At 36.1% G+C, this 19,181-nt stretch overlaps 1 protein-coding gene across 2 annotated transcripts in view; it reads right to left on the bottom strand.

Annotated features, from left to right (window-relative positions):
- Window positions 1-19,181, bottom strand: part of nlgn4xa (neuroligin 4 X-linked a) — a 107,716-nt gene that overhangs the window by 77,569 nt on the left and 10,966 nt on the right. The window contains exons 3-4 of one of the 2 annotated variants that reach the window (XM_042716430.1): window positions 10,015-10,071; window positions 825-977 (exon numbers count right to left, since the gene is read on the bottom strand). In XM_042716430.1, the coding sequence (XP_042572364.1) occupies window positions 825-977; window positions 10,015-10,071 (210 nt within the window). The remainder of the gene's footprint in view (window positions 1-824; window positions 978-10,014; window positions 10,072-19,181) is intronic. The other variant, XM_042716431.1, reaches the window with a different exon arrangement.

The following is a 19,181-nucleotide window of genomic DNA, read 5'->3' as shown; positions in this document are numbered from 1 at the left end:
ATATATATATATATATATATTATATATATATATATGAATTTTTTTATATATTTATATATTTTTATTGTATTAATTGTGTATTTAATTATTTGTTTATTTATATTTGTGTAGTTGTTTAGTTTAGGTATGGGTAGGGTTACGGGATCTAAAATATAGCCATGCAGAAAAAGCATTAATATGTGCTTTATAAGTACTAATAAATGGACAGTAAGCTAGTAATATGCATGCTAATATGCAGCTAGATAATAGTGAGAATCGGTCCTTAAAGTCTTAAAAATAAAAAATAAAAATAAATAAAATAAAAATGACAAAAGGCACATCAAATTACTAGAACATAAACTACAACTGAAAAAAAAAAAATGTACATATATATATATATATATATATAAATCGGCTCCTTCTAAATATTAATAAATACTATAACAGCATAATAACACTGAAGCATAACTGGTCAAGAAACTGAACTCATTTGGGATTTCTTCCAAAAGGAAAAAGATTCAAAAGAAAATCATAAATATTGTATTTGCATTTCATGACCATAACTGCATGCAGAGAATTAAACTATGTCTTATAAAACATTTACATAACATTCTATCTCTTCTTCTTTTTATTCAACGGATAAACAAAATTAAATCTTCATTTTAAAGTCTGTGACTTTTAAGCCTATGTTCCTTTTATTTCTTAGCTATCCCAAGATCATGAGCCACTTTAACACATGTGTATATCTTCATTACGTGTGTAGGAGGGTGAATATAAAACAGGAGGTCAGCAAGATATTCCATAATCAAAACCATCTACCATTTAATGAAAAACCAATGACTTACCAAGCACTCCCAGCCTATAGTTCAGGGTCACCACGATTACATTTCCGTAGCTGGCCAGAATGCTGCCGTCAATCATGTTGCCTGTGCCTTCCATGTAGGACCCACCATGGATGTAAACCATAACAGGTCTCAGCCCATTCTCATCATGGATGTCTGCAGGAAGAAAAAAATATAATAATAATAATAATAATTTGAACATACTGTAAACACTTTTTATATTTGTAGGATGATTAAACAATCCTTTCTCACCAACTATTAGTGGCCTGACAAAAGCACTGGCAGTTTTTCTCAGTAAACGAACATCAGTAGAATACATTAGGCTTTACACTTTGACAAGCAAATCCAATAGTAAAATCCCAAATTAGAAGATCAGACAAATATCCCAAATTAAATTGCTTTTTTATACTATTACCAAGACGCATTTTCATTGAAACTAATCCTACCTCAGCGAAATTCACCTCAAGATGTGGCTCATGCACAGGGAAGTCCGTAATTGCTGCAGATGAGTTGGTTATTTGTGGGTCTCTCTTGTTCTGATTAAAGCCCCTGATTAGTACATGTGTAGGAGGCTGATTATAAAACACGAGACATGAAGCCCTAGGATGAGGAAGTCTTTGATAACATTTCACAAATTGCACGCAGGCTTACCAGACTATAGATTTCTCACATCAGATATCTAACGGTCTTGAACAGAACAACAAATGTAGATACAGATGTGTCCTTTTGTTTAGTCACAATAAAAACACACATTAAAACTTTCTAGACGAGTGCTTTTACTGCAGACCCTGAACAATAACATCAAGAAATGCAACTTAAGGGAAGCTGTAAACCACTCGCCTATATTTACACTTAACAGTCACTTTATGAGGTACACCTGTTCAACTGCTTTGTTAACGCAAATAGCTATTCAGCCAATCACATGCCAGCAATTCAGTTCAGATTGATCATGAACACAGCTAAAAGGCTTTTATTGGCCATCCTTCACAAAATTTAACATTTACCATCAGTTTCAATACAAGCAATTCAGTCAAATGTAATTTATGCAATATTTAACACCTTTAACCCATGGGAGAAAATCAACCCTCCACAATAGTATAAAATCAGCTCAATTCCGTGCAAACAAAAAAAATAAAATAAAATAAAATGTGGATTTGGCAACCCTGCTTCCAACACAAGCTGCATCCAGAATGATTTAAATACTCTGATAGCGGCTCCCTGTTGCACAAAAATTATATAAAATATTATAATATTTCCGGGAGCAGGCAGTAATGGTCAGGAATTCAGTGGGAGCGGAATTAAGAAAACAGTCCTGTGCAGGGCTTTAATACAAAAACGCACACAATGAATGGCAACTTTTGGTAGAAAGCAAAAACTGAATCCCGGACATTTTGGGCAAACTAGAAATCCCGGCCGGATGCATTTTTTTAGGTCCAAAAAGAGGACATGTTCAGGAAAAAGAGGACATATGGTCACCCTACATTTAGGTACATATGTAGACATGGTCAAGACAATCTGCTGAAGTTCAAACTGAGCATCGGAATGGGGAAGAAAGGTGATTTAAAAAACGCAGCATAGTTGTTGGTACCAGATGGGCTGGTCTGAGTAGTGTATTTCACAAACTGCTGATCTGCTGGGATTTTCATGCACAGCCATCTCTAGGGTTTACATAGAAGGGTCAAAAAAGAGAAAATATCCACTGAGCAGCAGTTCTGTGGGCGAAAATGCCTTGTTGATGGCAGAGGTCAGAGGAGAATGGCCAGACTGGTTTGAGCTGATAGAAAGGCAACAGTAACTCAAATAACCACTCGTTACAACTGAGATATGCAGAGCAAGTTCTCTGAAAGCACAACACATCAAACCAGCAGAAGACCACAGTGGCTACTACTGCTGCCAGCTAAGATCAGGAAACTGAGGCTACAATTTATACAGGAGACCCAAAATTGACAATAGAAGATGGGAAAAAGGTTGCCAGGTCTGTTGAATCTCAATTTCTTCTGTGATTTTTAGATGGCAGGGTCAGAATTTGGTGTAAACAAAATTAAAGCATGGATCCATCCTGCCTTGTATCAATGGTTCAGGCTTCTGCTGGTGGTGTAATGGTGTAGGGGATATTTTCTTATTACCTGTTGAGCATTGTTTAAATGCCATGACCTACCTGAATATTGTTGCTGATCATGTCCATCCCTTTCTGGCCACTTCCAGCAGGATAACGCTTCATGTCAATTAGCTTAGATCATCTCAAACTGGTTTCTCGAACATGACAATGAGTTCACAATACTGGAATAACCTCCACAGTCACCAGATCTCACTCTGACAGAGCACCTTTGGGATGTGGTGGAATGGGAGATTCGCATCATGGATGAGCAGCCAACAAATCTGCAGCACCTGTGGGATGCTTTCATGTCAATATGGACTAAAATCTCTAAGGAATGATTCCAGAACCTTGTTGAATCTATGCCACAAAGAATTAAGTCAGTTCTGAATGCAAAACGTGGTCCAAACCGATACAAGCAAGATGTACTTAATAAAGTGGTTGGTGGGTGTCTATATATATACTGTACTTTCCACAGAAGAAAGAAAGCAATACAGATTTGGAATGGCATGAGGGTGCGTAAATGAAATCTTTTTTTTTTTTTTTTACATTTGTGGGTGAACTATTTCTTCAAGACAGTTAACTTTTCTGAAAGTTCACAAAAACACCTACGTAACAAAGACTTAAAATTGATTCAAAGCCTCCTCAAAGAAAAATAAATAAATAAATACTGGTCACAAACAAGTCATAACTCTGTTTTTTCAGGGTGAATAATCAGTGTGCATCTTTAATTAAGTGTGTTTTAATGCTCTGTGGTTTGGACTGTTACTCTTATTAGGGTAATGGGTATACTAATATTTCATCAAACAGCTTCCTCAGCCTGCTCAAAACAGCTGATGGAATGAGAGCTAATGGCTTCAAATAGGGGTTAAGACATTCAGTGTGTGTGTCTGTGTGTGTGTGTCTGTTTGCATCCACCTCCATTAACACACTCACTGCAAACAGCCTCCTCTCAGTGGGAGTGGTATATCTGCATTAGAAACGCCCTTTTTGGCTTCTCAGACTGGAGTGGAGTCCAACGGGGGTACACCGTAAGACCCAGAGTAATTGGTATTCAGCCAAAGCCACCTCACTGTACTTTGATTATTGGTTTCTGTTGCATATGGCATCATTAACTGCATAGAGGTTGTACACAAACACGCAGACACATACACACACACACAGCGTGGTCTGCTGCAGCACTGGCACAATCCTACAGCGCCTGTGGGCAGGCGAGCAGAATTAAAGGCAAGTCTGTGTATCGTTCTCCCCCGCAAAGGAAAACAGAGAGAAGGAGAGAGAGGGAAACAGAGTGAGAGAGAAAGAGAAAGAGAAGGAGAGCTGGAAAACAACCCGTCGTGACAGGTGATTAATCTCGGTCGGGTTCTGAGTGGGCGCCAGGCAGCGCACTAATGCGAGTGCATCTATTTTGCAGCTCTTTGCTGGTGTACAACTTTCAGCGTCGCAGCACCTTTATTGCGCTGGACCATCAGCAAGGCCAGAACCTCCTGTCTAATACTCTGCCTCTCAACCAGGCAGACTAATAGCTGTGCAAGGGCTTCACATTTAGTGGAGATGTTACACAAACATTGTGTTGATGTTTTACCCATTTATACCGGTCTAGGATTACCTATCCTGACCCATTACTACCAACGCTGGCAAAACTTTCCACCTATGCAGTTGGAGAGCTCTATTATGGAGAAACTTAACTGACAAACTTAACCCAGTAGAAGCAGTTTAGATACTAATTCTGTGGGCTCCTTCCAAGAAAACAATTTAAATCCTTCATCGGCACAGCTATTGGAAGGAGAACTACCCAGAAACACATTACGAGAATGGAGTGCTGCCATGAACTTGTTTAAAGTAGATGCCGATACACATCTTAAGGCTCTTCACAGTGAAACCCATAGATCAAGGGGATATATTGAAGGGGCTTTTAGCAAAGAAGGCAGCACATCTATGCACATTTTGCATCCCAGGTGTGTTGAAACTCAACTGGCATTGGAAACCTGCGAAGTTGGCAAACATGTTGGCCCTTGGGATTGATGAGTTGGGGACTGTTCACCCAGAATGAGTTCTTGCATGCAAAAACAGCTACTGCTGTCGCAGTGGAATGGAACCAAACATCTTGTTTTTAAAAGCCGGTATTTATTAGATCAGTTATGCACTCCATTGGAATTTAACCACTCTGAGTTACTAATGCAATACTCTACAGTTTGTACAACACTTACTTTAAACTTGCACATTTACATGACACATTTTCATCCTTATGTTATAGGACTGTATGGAAATGTATAGATGTTATGGAGTTGTTTTGCTTTTCCTTATTACAAACAAACTTTGTGGTTAAAGGGTTTCTTAACCTTTAATTGAAAATTCAGCCATCATTTACCCACCCTTTATGTGTTCCAAACCCTTGAAGATATTTGTAATATTCTCTCATGAGACTCCATGCATTGACAGTCCACGCTACCAAAATTTTCAAGATTCAAAAATGTAATCCAGAGAAGTTGCATAGCTATTATCAGTAAATAACAACAAATAATCTTTAATGTGCTTGTAAAATGAGTTGTTTCACCTTATTAGTTAATGGAAACAACAGTTAATCTTTAGTCCATTTGATGACTTAACTCTGCCATAGCAACAACCAAATTAATCACTTACATTCTATGCATCTTATCTACTTTATTTCTTTATCCATTCCTGGTAGTAATTGCATTAGTTAATCATTCACATACTCCTTCTAGAGCATATTTATATAGAAGAACAACCCGGGAAGATACAAGAGCATTTCCTGTGTGAACAGCCCTTTAGGCGTCCACTCTGACCCCATCCTGTCAATGCCAAGACTTTCACTGCTAAGATGTTATACAAGTTCCCTTTCTTGTTTTGTCTGTGGAACTGTGCAGTGACAAGAAGACACAGGTAAAGAGGATGAGTGAACGTGAAAGACAGAAATAAAATAAAAGGAAAAGATATAGAGAGCAAGAGTGTCAGAGAGATAGAGAGAAAAGGGAAGGGAGGAATGAACGAAAGGAGAGAGTGAGTGTGGGTGACTCCGCAGTGCACACACCCTGGACATTCATCATTGCCAGGACAGGCCGAGGAGGATAATATATTCCCTCATGTGCTGCACGGCACTGCACACATTACTCATCTTTATACAGAGCAAGAACGAGAGAGAAAGAGCTGAATTCTTCATTAGACTCAACAGTTCTTATTAAAGAAATAGTTCACCCAAAAATGAAAATTCTGTCAGCATTTTCTCGTCCTCGTGTCATCCTGAACCTGTATGACTACTATGGAACACAGAAGGAGATATTTAGTAGAATGCACTGGCTTTTCATAAAAGTCTCTTATGCTCACCAAAGCATTAATTTGATCAAAAATACAGTAAAATGTGTAATATTGTGAAATTATTCAAAATAATACATTGCAAATGTCTATTATAGTAATTTATTCCTGTGATGCAAAGATGAATTTTAGCAGCCTTTAATCCACTTTGCAGTCTCACATGATGCTTCGGAAATTATCCTAATATGCTGATTTGCTATTTTGATTTCTTAGTATTAGCAGTTGAAACTGGTTGTGCTGATTGATATTTTTCTCGAAACTATTTTTCTTTTTTTTTTACCTTAAAAAAGATAACATTTTACAAGGAGCCTTTCTGTATAATACATTATAAATGGTTATTGAAGGGTATAATACATCTCATTACACAATGTGTGTTCACACATTGTAAATTCAAATGTGTAAGTTCACATTTAAAATGCATAATGTAACAATCAATTGATAAGTGTTGTACCTGTGGTTACAATTATTCATGATATTGTACAATGCATTATAAGGTGTATTAAAAGGCATAATTAATGCATTAAAACAACATGATTTTTGAAAATTGTTTAAAATGGAGTTATCTGTTTTTGGAAATTAACTTTTAATTTTAACTATTTTACTTTCGCTATAACATTAAAAATAATAAAAAAAATGTATTTGTGTTCTACAGAAGAAAGTAAGTCACACAGGTTTTGAAAGATAAGAAAAGAATGAGTGAATTTTCATTTTTGAATAATCTATTCCCAGAAGTGTTAGTAGGGAAGGATGGCTGTTAATGACCATGCATTCTGTACAGTGCTGAGCTGTTCAGTCAGTCTGTTCAGCTGTAACACAGAATTGTAATGCACAGCAATACAAGACAGGCACGCCAGCGAAAACATAGCTGTAATATATCATTAAAGGCAACTGTATGCCAATTATTGGCCTCACATCAAGCCGAAGTCAACCGTGGCTTCTGGACATGCACCATATTTGATATTCATGTACTGCTACTGGATCTTAAATGTAAGCTTTTAACATAAACCTTTAATAAAGCTGTTAAAGTAGTGCCGTAGGCCCTTCATTCAGAGCCCATGTTAACCAATTAAGGCATGGTTGACAAGTGATATTCTTTCACTCGTTCATTTCCAAACTAAAGCTCTTTTTTTCTGTAAGGCTGAATCTAAAGAGTGTCATCCTTTTAAATGGACTACAGATGGAAAGAACAGCTTTCTCTTTCATTTCTATGCATTTAAAGAGTCTTTCTGGGTGAGTTTTTAAAGGTGGCAGGAAATTGCGGAGGCTGGTGCATTGCTGTAGGGTGATTTTGCAGGGGAGTCTTATGGCATAGGTACAACCTCAAGGGAGCCTGGAAGAGTAATTCATCGCCACTGCAGATGTTCACACAGACAGAGAGCATCGATCCTGCCCTTCTGAAAACACCATCTTCGTCTCTTCAGAACAAGAAGCATTTGGTGGAGGTATTACAGGTCTTAACACGGTTTCTTTTTAAGGCAGCCTAATTTCAAAATGCAGAAATTAAACAGGCATTTGTAAATGTAAGTATGCCATCTGGATAACTCAGTCCAAAGTCCAAGTCTATTCCTTATATATTCATTGATGAGTAACATGTTTCCCCCCCCCTAAAATGTATGCATTTTTTTAGATTATATAAAATGTGCCATAAGCAATCTTTTCAATTATACACGAATCACTATACACAAATAATTGGCAAGTAGAAAACGTGTCCAGGCTAAATAAAGAACTTTTCAATGCTCAACATAACACCATTGTTATGCTATATGGCACATGAGAAAAGGATTAACAAATTCTCACTATTAACTAGTTGCTTATTAGCAGTGAGTAATCATGAGTAAATGATGACAGGCTTTGATTTTTGTGTGGGAACTACTTTTTTTAAATTAACTGTTGATGTTGACAATTTTACCATTATGTGTTCACACAGTGACAGGTCGCAAGAGGAATGGCATCTATTTCGACAAACTTTCTGAGCAATAGTATTCAGATTATTGCTCAAGCTGAACCTTGTAAAAGAGCAAAAATAAGATCTCAAAAATGCTTCTTGTAGTATTTTCCCAGCTGGCTACAAACATGTGTTTGCTCTGTTCCATACAGATACAGGTATCAGAGGGCAATCAGAAAGTACAACATATCTGGACAGCAGCAATCAATGATCGCACACATCACTCAGAGATCATGACAGCTGACTCCTCAGCAGCCACAAACCACAGTCAGATCCACTACAGCAATTTATCAGACGTGTCAAGAGACACCACTACATCCTGTGCCCAATACAGATCAATTCAATTATCATATATGTTTAACTGATCTGCCTCTATTTGCGGCATTCCCTCTGTAAAATCACTATTCACCTTACCATCACCTTGATGGATAATGTTGTTTTGGACACATTTTGGTATGGTACCAATCCTCACTATCAATTAGTTGCTTATCAGCATGGCTATTATTAACATTATTTATGCTGTATGTGTGACTTTGAGGGATGGAAAGATGATACACTATTGTGTATGGAATTAGAATGCCCATTACTTTTCAAGTAATGAAAGAAAAATACCCCTGTATGATTTTTTTTTTTTTTTTATCACACAAGCAAGAGTGCTTTCCTGAATATCAGCATGTGTACATAATCACAAATGTGCTATTAATTTTATACAACAGTGCAGGCCAATACTGCAGTGTTTCTTTCCTGATTGAATCCATTTTTGAACGAATCGAGTGAGCCAATAATACAGCATTTCCATTCATAAAGATTCTTACTTAGTTTCTAATTGAATCAGCCATTTTGAATGAATCATTTGATTTGAATGATTCAATTAATCATTTATTAAAACAGGGGCTTGCTGCCACCTACTAACAGTTTTAGTGTCATGTTTATTAATGACACGTTCAGAAAAAATATCATTTAACTATTATCGACAATCATTATTAACCATTTTAATAGTTTTAATCGCAAAATTAAACTTTATCGACAAATTAATTTCATCGTTTCATTAAATAAAAATGTTTAAAAATTAAACAAATTTTTAAATTATTGCATAAAGTCAGCTAAAATCATCCAACCAGAATTTTTTTTTTTTTTTTTTTTTTTTTTTACAATTCGACCACTACAAATAAAACATGCATTCACATGGCTCTACCCTTTCTTGGCACCTTATAATGCGTTGTGTCTTACAAAATATTATCTGTCCAAGTGTAATGGGATGCAAAAGAGCAAGCCATTAATATTACAGTGAGAAGCGTTTCTTTAACACAGCAGCTGACAGGAGTTACAAATGAACAGATTTCCACTGTCAAAACAACACAGGTTAGTGCTCATGCTTCACCGGGCAATGAAGGAAAAATAATGGCAAAATTGAGAAAAAAGAGGGAAACATGACTGTTTAATCTTTTCTTTGAGGAGGAGAGGAAAAAAAGTCATGCAGACTTTCGTCGACCATCTTTCACTTTGCAGCACTGGAAGAAGGTAATGTTTATGTGGGAACAAGTGTTATTTTATGGATGTTCTTGTATTTTCAGCAGAGGCAAACTTTAGCCTTTTCACACAGTCCTTCAGCTCTGTGCTAGGAATCGCCAAAGAGGAAAGAGGTGTCAAAAAGATGTGCTTTATGATGGTGCGCTTCGATGGCCAAAAAACGTAAGAACAAAATTAAATAAATCTAAAGAATTCATTACAGGAAGTAAAAAAATGGTTTCGCTTTCATGCAGGTTTCAGGCTGGGATCTTTTTTGTTGTTAAAAAATAGAAAAAAGATGGAAAAAATACCTTTATTTTCGCCACCCTCATTATTGGTGAAATCATCGCCTTTGACTGTGTTGGCTCCTATTGTCAACAACAGGGGAAAAGTAAAGAGGATAAATAGGGGAACAGATTTTAAAACAGCAGCTTAAATATTAAACGAAAATCATTTCCAAAATGATTTATTTCAAGTTTGAAGAAAGTCTGCTGAAAACAACTATTTTAACACAATGGGGATTAGTCATTACAACTTTTTAAATATATTTCTAAATGAATAAATACATTTTGTAGATAATTACAAATATTTTCTTGAACAAAGTTGTACTATTGTAAAATACAAATAATATTAATCATAATCTTCAGTAGTCTTGTATTTTGGTGTGCAAATGAGGGGGAGAATAAAGTGCCAAAAAAAAAAAAAAAAACTTGCTTTAAGCAAATGCAGATTGAGCATCAGGATTCTGGTGTTTCTGTAAATGACCTTGGCTCATTACATATGCAGCACTGTGTGTTAACATCTCACACTGAGAGTTCATGCAGGTTCCAATATTTCTTCAGTTAACAGAGGATTGTTGGATGTCAAGCTGTATAAACAAAAGCAAGTAGCATGTAAATCACTAGAGTGTGAACAACACACCCACCCTGCTGGGTCATAAGCACCACACAACAGGGATTATGAGGTTGGACTATAGAAAAAAAAAGACATGCAATAACTTTGCCAAGAGGTGATCACGAATAGATCCTGAATAATTATACACTTCTTTTGTCTTCTTTTGTTTTATTGGTTTTGGGTTTATCACAATATATGTTATTAATAATACAGCACAGTAGTCTCAGCCTAAAGGCTAGATTTTTAATTAAATAAATGACTGGAATGATAAAGTAGGACACCCAATGATTAGCAATCTTGCTAGCCTGCATTTCTCTCTCCTTTCCTCTATGAATGATGATGACCCAACAGTTAATAGAGTAAGATATAATAAGATTGTATTTAGGTACACTCAAAATGTATTAAGCTGGAAATTATGTTAATGTTAGACATGTAACGCAATATTGTTGACAAAAAGAGATGTAATATTAGCATCAATTCCCACATTTAGATATGTTTAGGTTATGTAGGCTAATATGGAATTAGAGTTATTGATCTTCTCAAAAATGAGCTACCAAGATTCAGTTTATATCAAGTCGAATGATATTCTCTTGCATTATTTCTCTGCATTGGGTCTTCCATTTTTCTTTCTTGTAATAAGATGTTCTGTCCCTGCTGATGAAAAGTAGCCCTACGGCGTGATACTTCCACCACCATACTTCATTCTAGATGTGGTGTGCTCTGTGTATTGTTAGGTTTGCATCACACAGATCTGTTTGACTTCTAGCTAAACAGCTCTGTCCTGGACTCTAAATCTTTCCCTTCACAAATGCATCAGTGTTATGAATTTTGGCAAACTGCACAGATCCTTTTACATGGTTCTTTCTGAGTAATGACTTCTTTTGTACAACCCTCCTAAAGAGGCTTGTATTATACAAAGCTCTGCAATGGTGCAGCTTTACAGTACAGTATGTGTTTCCAGCCACAAAAGTGAATGTTGCATGGCTTAAGACTAACATATGAGAGAAGTGGGACCTGTGCCAAGTTCTATAGATGGGGGTTAGGAATGAGATAATATAAGTAGACGTACACAATTTACATAATAAATTCACATTAACAACAGTAACATTTATAAAATGAGAAAAAAAAGTAAATATTATGCCATTCTTTTTTTCTATTCTATCTATGCATTTGCACATCCTGATTACTCAACATCATGTATGTCTCTTTACTACCATGCCAATATATATATATATATATATATATATATATATATATATATATATATATATATATATATATATATATATATATATATATATATATATATATATATATTATTATTATTGTAAATGTTCGCTTATACTACACTATTCCTTCTGTTTTCCATTTTAATGATGTTGAGAATGTCAGCACTGTTTCATCTTGCTTTAAACTAGTTGAAATCACACATACATTTGTGGTTCATTTTAAGAGTATTTCACATCAAATTCAAACATTTCTTACTGGATCTCGCTGCACTGTTTAATATTGCTGGTGTGTGACTGAGATCAGTCCGTGAGTAAACCACTGATCAGTGGAGTAAACACATGTGCTGTGAGGTGAATTTGGCCTGATGTTGGCCTTTTATTGTCACTTTTTCTTCTTGTTTGCTCAGGGGGTTTTAAGGAACAACCTTTAAACTTGAGCCAGCATTGGACGACAAATGACTAAATATGTAATCCCAAAAATGTCTCACATTAATTTTGTACTCTTTCCCATACTGCTGTTTCATACATTTTTAGCATGCAGTTACCTAATAGATTTAATAGTGTCATTTACAGACTTCTAGTTTTTCAAATAAAAACTATTTGGTGAATTTGATGGCATCAGATCTGTTACGCTGAACATTTTAGATGTTTGCCTTGCTAATCTACTTCACAATTTCACATTTAACATATTATTTTCAACTTTGTGTTAAACTCAGGTCCTCAGGCTATTTAATTGACTTGTTATAAAGGAGGCTGTTTCTTTGTTTTCTCTTTCAACTAATAATTACTGCCAATTTCTAGTAATTAGGGATTGTGCCAAGGATCTAAAATATACACAATTCCAGGAGATTAAGTTCAATAATCAATCATGAGAAAACCTACAGTCATGGCCACAAGTTTTGGCAGTGACATCAATTTTGTGTTTTGCAAAGTTTGCAGCTAAAGCTGTTGTGGTGTACATTCACATTGTTTCTAGATTTTTGTGTAGAGTGATCAGATGCATTTTAAATAATTGCTAAAAGATTCATTGGCCAAAAGAAAAAGGAGAAAAAAAAAAAAACACTGTTTTTTGGTCCTGACACAAAATGACCAGCTAACATTAACTGACTAATTATATCAGCAGCACATGTGAAAGTGTGAATGGGTACTAGTCAGGCAAAATCACCAACATACTAATTAGATTGTAAGAGCAGACTGATTGCTATAAAAGGAGGGGAGAAGCACTCCCAATCATTGTGTTCTTGTTAGCAATGGTTACCTCCAAAGAAACATGTGCAGTCATCATCACTTTGCATCAAAATGGCCTCAAATGCAAGGAAATTGCTTCAAAGAATATTGCTCCTGAAAGAACCATTCACTGGATCATCAAGAACTTCAAGGAGAGAGGTTCGACTGCAGTGAAGACGTCTTCAGGACATCCCAAAGTGTCCAGCAAGTGCCAGGACCGTCTTCTCCTGAGGAGTCAGCTCAGAATCATGTCTCCAGCAGTGCAGAGCTTGCTCAGGAATTTCAGCAGGTGAGTGTGAGAGCATCTGCACACACAATAAGGCAAAGACTTTTGGACAAGATGGGCAGCAAAGAAGCCACTTCTCTCCAAGAAAATGTCATGGACAGACTGAAATTCTGCAGGAAGTACAAGGATTGGACAGCAGAAGACTGGTGCAAAGTTATTTTCTCTGATGAACTCCCTTCCGACTGTTTGGGACATCTGGAACAATGATTGTTCAGAGAAGAAAAGGTGAACGCTTCCATGAGTCCTGTGTTGTGCCAACACTGAAACATCCTGAGACCATCCATGTGTGGGGTTGCCTTTCAACCAAGGGAGTGGGCTCTCTTATATTTCTGTGTGGGGTTGCCTTTATGAATAGGGAGTGGTATCTATTATTTCTGCAAGAGCGACAACTTCTGACAATCCATGAGCAATTTGGTGATGATCCGTGCATTTTCCAGCATGATGGAGCACCATGTTACAAAGCAAGAGTGATAAAGGAGTGGCTCGAAGATCATTACATTGAAATTTTGGATCCATGGCCAGGCAACTCCCAGGATCTCAATCTCATAGAAAACCTGTTGTCAGACCTCAAAAGGTGAGTGGACCAGCAGAAGCACACAAATTGAGCTCAACTCTGAGAACTAATAAGGCAAGAATGAATCGCCAGTTCTTCAGAGGTTATGAAGAACAAGGCTCAACACTGTAAATATTGACTCATTATATGTCTTTGCCAGTAAAGGACTTTAAAACTTATGATATGCTTATCGTTGTTTTTCTGTGTACCATAGAAACATGTAAAAAAAAAAAAAAATCTACAAATGCTATATACACAAAGTAGCAAACTTTGCAAATCACAAAATTAATGACACTTCCAAAACTTTTGGCCATGACTGTATATTGATCAACCTATAAATCTAAATATTGGGTGAGACATGTCCACTTCAACATCTATAGTTACAGCTCAGGATTGTGCCTTGAATAAGACAAATCACTTTTATTTGTTTGGAATCTCCTCATAAAAGGATGAGAATGGCAGTTTTTAATAAATCAAGCCCAAAGATGTTAGAGCTGTAAAACTGCCCTGGTGGCTCAGTAATTATGCCTAAGCTAAAGGCAAACTGTCTGTGTCAATATTGACCTGGTGGAAAAGAAATTGACAATGGGCCATGCTTATTAATGATGTGAATCAACGGATAAATAATTAAAGATTTGCTAATAATTAAACTGATTAAGTTATAATGCATTATTAAAGGTCCACAGAAATGTCTTTACTCACAAAATAAGCCCTGAATTATTAAAGTTTGTCCGTATGAAAACATGTCAAATTTTGATAGCATGCAAAATATATCCAAGTTTATATATATGTATATATATATATACCGTCTACCCAGAATTGTTTTAAATAAGTAATACAGCAGTGTTTTCCATGCTAAATATGTAATCTAAGACGTGTCTCCATAGAAAGGCCAAAATGCAAAAAAGTGTATTGAATTGCACCTGTCTGCAAAGCTGCGAGTCATTTCAGTTTGTTATTTGTGAATTCATATCTTTCTAAAATGGATTTGTGAATATCCAACAGGCATTCCAATAAATAATTCGACATGTATAGATGTAAATCCTAAAAATTTGACTCCATGTATTCAGCTACATCAGCAAACAAGTTGTATGGATAACATTTGGTATTACTGCAAGCAAAAGTCTTCTTGAAAAAATTTTGATTTTTGTGCAATTACTCTTAGCACATCACCAGCAGTATGCCCACAAAGCTCACATAATCTGTTAGACTGGACATTCATTATGCGCCCTAAAAAATGGCAATGAAAATTTTCCAAATGCATTCATACTGCCACCACTATGGAACAATAAAAAAAGGGGGTACACCATGTGGTCACATGCACATTTTGTGTATACAGTATGTAATTGGGCATAGGTATATGTGTCTATGAACACATGGCCTTGCAAGTTCTAAGACATTTGCTTTCTATGGTTGACCGGTTCCACAGACACTTACCCCTGTATTTCCACTCTCCAGGAAATCCAGGAGATCTACTGCCCTACACACTTCTGTGTAATCACTCGGACATATACCCATGAAGCAGTGCTCTTAGCCAAAAGGAGAACTGAGGTTCCTTTCACAGTTATTTTAAACATTTACCTGATCTCCACAACCAAAATGAAGAGGTCTACACTTTAAAACGAAGTGTCACTAGTAGGACTAAATGGAGCTGCCAAAATAATGATAGTCAGGTTTCCTAAACACTTTCTTAAACACTCCTGTGCCTTAAAGGGGATAGTTAAAGCTGCAAGCTTAAAATACATGAACTATTCTAGAAATGTTTATTCACTGCCCTAGAGTCTTTCAGCATTAGCTTACACAAATGTCTGCATAAGTGATGTTATGGTTGCATTGGCTTAGACAGATTAGCTTGATGTGCTTACATAAAATTATTTAATTAAAGTCAAGACTGAGGAGAATTTCATTCAGAGGTCGCAAAAGCAATTTTAACAGCTAAGTGTTCATCTCTATGATTTTGATGTGTGTAGGGTCAAAAATTATCAAAGACTTCTGTTTCCCTGTCCCAAACTATCTTGAGTAACAAAAGGGCCATTTGGCATTCCTGAAGACACAGAATTGCTGATATCGATCAAGGCCTGTAGGCCAACATGTTTTATACATCGGGGGTCTGCTAATTGTCACACCTTTTGCACAGTGGGTGAAGCTGTAGTCTGCTGATTGGTCAGTTTGAATGTCTCACATTTGGGTTTCAGTCACATGGTCAAGGAAGGGATAAAAGAAGACTGTAAATGTTGCTCTGTCTCTTTCTCTCTGCTGGCTTTTCTTTGCTGGAGCTCTCTTCTCAGGGCTCTGCCCTCTCTCCCTCTTTTTTCTCTCTCTCTCCATCTTCCCCTCTCTCTTTCTCTTTCAGGTAATATTTTACATACATGTTAGGTACAATTAACTATATGTTTTACTATCCTTCATCTATTTTGTAACCAATTCAAGTGTAACCATAACAAAAATATTGTTATTAAACCATTTCAATTATTAATTATGTGCTAACTAATCTTGATTCAATATTTACTTTGAAGTGCTACCTATTGCAATACAATATAGTCACTTAATAGCAACGCTCTCCCACATATTTAGCTATTGTAACTGCGCTTATTTCCGTCGTTGGTATAAGTGGCAGTGGGTGGTAACAGACTAGAAATGTACAGTTTTATACCATCGTGCTGATAACGTTTCTTTAGTCCTTCGGCAATCCTACAGCCTGAACCACTGTAGGGAAACCACCCTTACATGTGCTATTAACCAAATGCAAGATTCCAAAGACACAAAATAAGACTTGTCCCATTTCATAACTGGAACTCTTAGTTTTTGTTTAATTTCATAAAAGGATTTTCAGGGCTATTCAAGATTATCCTGAATACTGTACCAGTGCCAAAAGAATGTTTCCTGTAAAGTAGTGAAAAGGTTGGATTATATGCTATCATTTGTCGGTAACACTTTATAACACTAGAATAACATTCCATTAGTTAATGTTAGTTAACTACTTTAGTTAACATAAACTAAACAAGAAAAATCCTTCTACAGCATTTATTAATCTTAGTTAATGTTAATTTCAACATTTAGTAATGCATTATTCAAATCAAAAGTTGTGCTTGTTAACATTAGTTAATGCACTGTGAATTAACATGAACTAACAATGAACTGTATTTTCATTAACTAACATTAACAAAGATTAATAAATACTGTAATAAATGGATTGTTCATTGTTTGCTCATGTTAATTAATACATCAACTAACATTAATTAATGGAACCTTATTCTAAAGTGTTACCCATTTGTCATTCTCAGTTCTCAGGATGACTGTTGAGTGACACTAATATGGTAGTGATATGCATACCACAAAAAAATACAAAAAAATTAATAAAAAAAAAAAACCTTCAGGGATACCCTCCACCCCTGTGTGTCCAGGTTTGACACTTAAAAAATGAATGAATTTTTTTTCTCCTCAACACAGGTTGAATCAGTATTTTTAGCATGTAGGAAGCACATTTATTAATCCCTTAGTTCAGAAGCTCATTAAATTATATTCATTAATAATTCAACCCGAAGAATGTGAGGAACTAAGTTACACTAGCTTTGAACACTTTTTTTGGTGCTGAGCTTCAAAGGACATTTCATCACCCAGCGGTTGATACTATCCCCACAGCTCAAATAAAGCTTTCACACAAAACACATTAACCACAAGAAATAGCCAATTATTCATAGGTGATTGACAGCAACAAATTAAAAGCCACAGCGGGACGTAAAATGAGAGATGATCATACGTGATTGTATGAGGTACCTCAAAGATTCACCTTACAAGAACCATATTATCATATGTTATTTTATCTATGTTTTAAATGATAAGTTCACTTCCAAAATAAAAAATAATCCTGAAAATTTACTCATCCCCATGTCATTCAGGATGTTCATGTCTTTCTTTATTCAGCCAAAAAGAAATTAAGTTTTTTTGAGGATTTCATGATTTTTCTCCATATAGTGGACTTCAACAGGAGCCAATGGTTTGAAGGTCCAGATTGCAGTTTCAATGCAGCTTCATGATCCCAGCTGAGGAATATGGGTCTTTAATGAAACGATCGGTCATTTTTATATACCTTTTAACCAAAATTGCTTGCACTAGCTCTGCGACGAGCGACTTTCCCCATTGTGCGCATCTGTGCAGTTAGTTCTTCATCTGTATACTACGGTTCAAAAAGCTAGGGTAGGTTGAAAAACTCCATCTCATTTTCTCCTCCAAAAATCATCAAAATCATCAGACATCTTTGTTTTGTGTTTTTTTGTAAAGAGTGTTTGACTTTCTTTGCACGTTCGCTTTGTAAACACTGGGTCAAGTATTTCCCCTCAACCCTCTGGATGGTTTATGTAAGTACAAATGTGTAACAGGACATTGGTAACAACACTTTTTTTCACTTCACTACGTACTCATGTAACAGGAATTATATAACTACATTTTGTAACAACAATATGTATAAGAGCAATTCGAACCATTTGATCCAGGGGGTGGAGATGGGTAGGTTTAGGGGTGGAAATGGGATTCATGGGGTGGAGATGGGTAGGTTTAGGGATACGTAAAGTGGGAGGAGTTGGATCTTGAGTTGGTGCACCACTGTAATACCAGTGTACTTACATAGTAACTCCTCAGGAACTGTCCACTTAATATAAAGTGTAACATTCTGGACACCAACCACAATTTGTATGTAAAGCCTAACTTTCTGGCCACTGCTGTCTAACATCAGAGTAATTACATGATTAATCAAATATAAAGTGTAATACTTTCTTTACCAAAAAGTGCTGTTAGTCCTGTTACACATTTGTACTTTCATTACCAAAAAGTGCCGTTACAAATGTCCTATTACACATTTGTATTTACACATACCATTCAGTGGGTTGTTACATATGTGTAGTTACACAAACATTAGAGCTGTAGATACTATGTACCAATGTGTACTTACACTGTGGTTACATACTATGCACACATCTAGTTACTATGTAAGTACACAGGTATTAGGGATACAATATAAAGTGGGACCTTTTTTTTATTCTGAAAGTGAACTAATTCTTTAAATTCTAATGACTAATTTAACTGGCTTGAGTTCTTGATGGAATATATTTAACAAGCAGAAACATTCCTTTGAGATTCTAGCCCATACTGACATAAGAATATCACACATTAGCATTGGCTGCACATTCATGCCATTCCCAGGAGACCATTGTACTAAATTCAATGACATCACCTGTCTTTGTGACATGGCATGTTATCATGCTGGAACGAACTATTAGAAAATGGGTAGAC

This window comes from Cyprinus carpio, chromosome B1 (assembly GCF_018340385.1).
Source record: "Cyprinus carpio isolate SPL01 chromosome B1, ASM1834038v1, whole genome shotgun sequence".
NCBI classification, from domain to species: Eukaryota; Metazoa; Chordata; class Actinopteri; order Cypriniformes; family Cyprinidae; genus Cyprinus; species Cyprinus carpio.
This window is presented reverse-complemented; position numbering and strand designations above follow the sequence as displayed.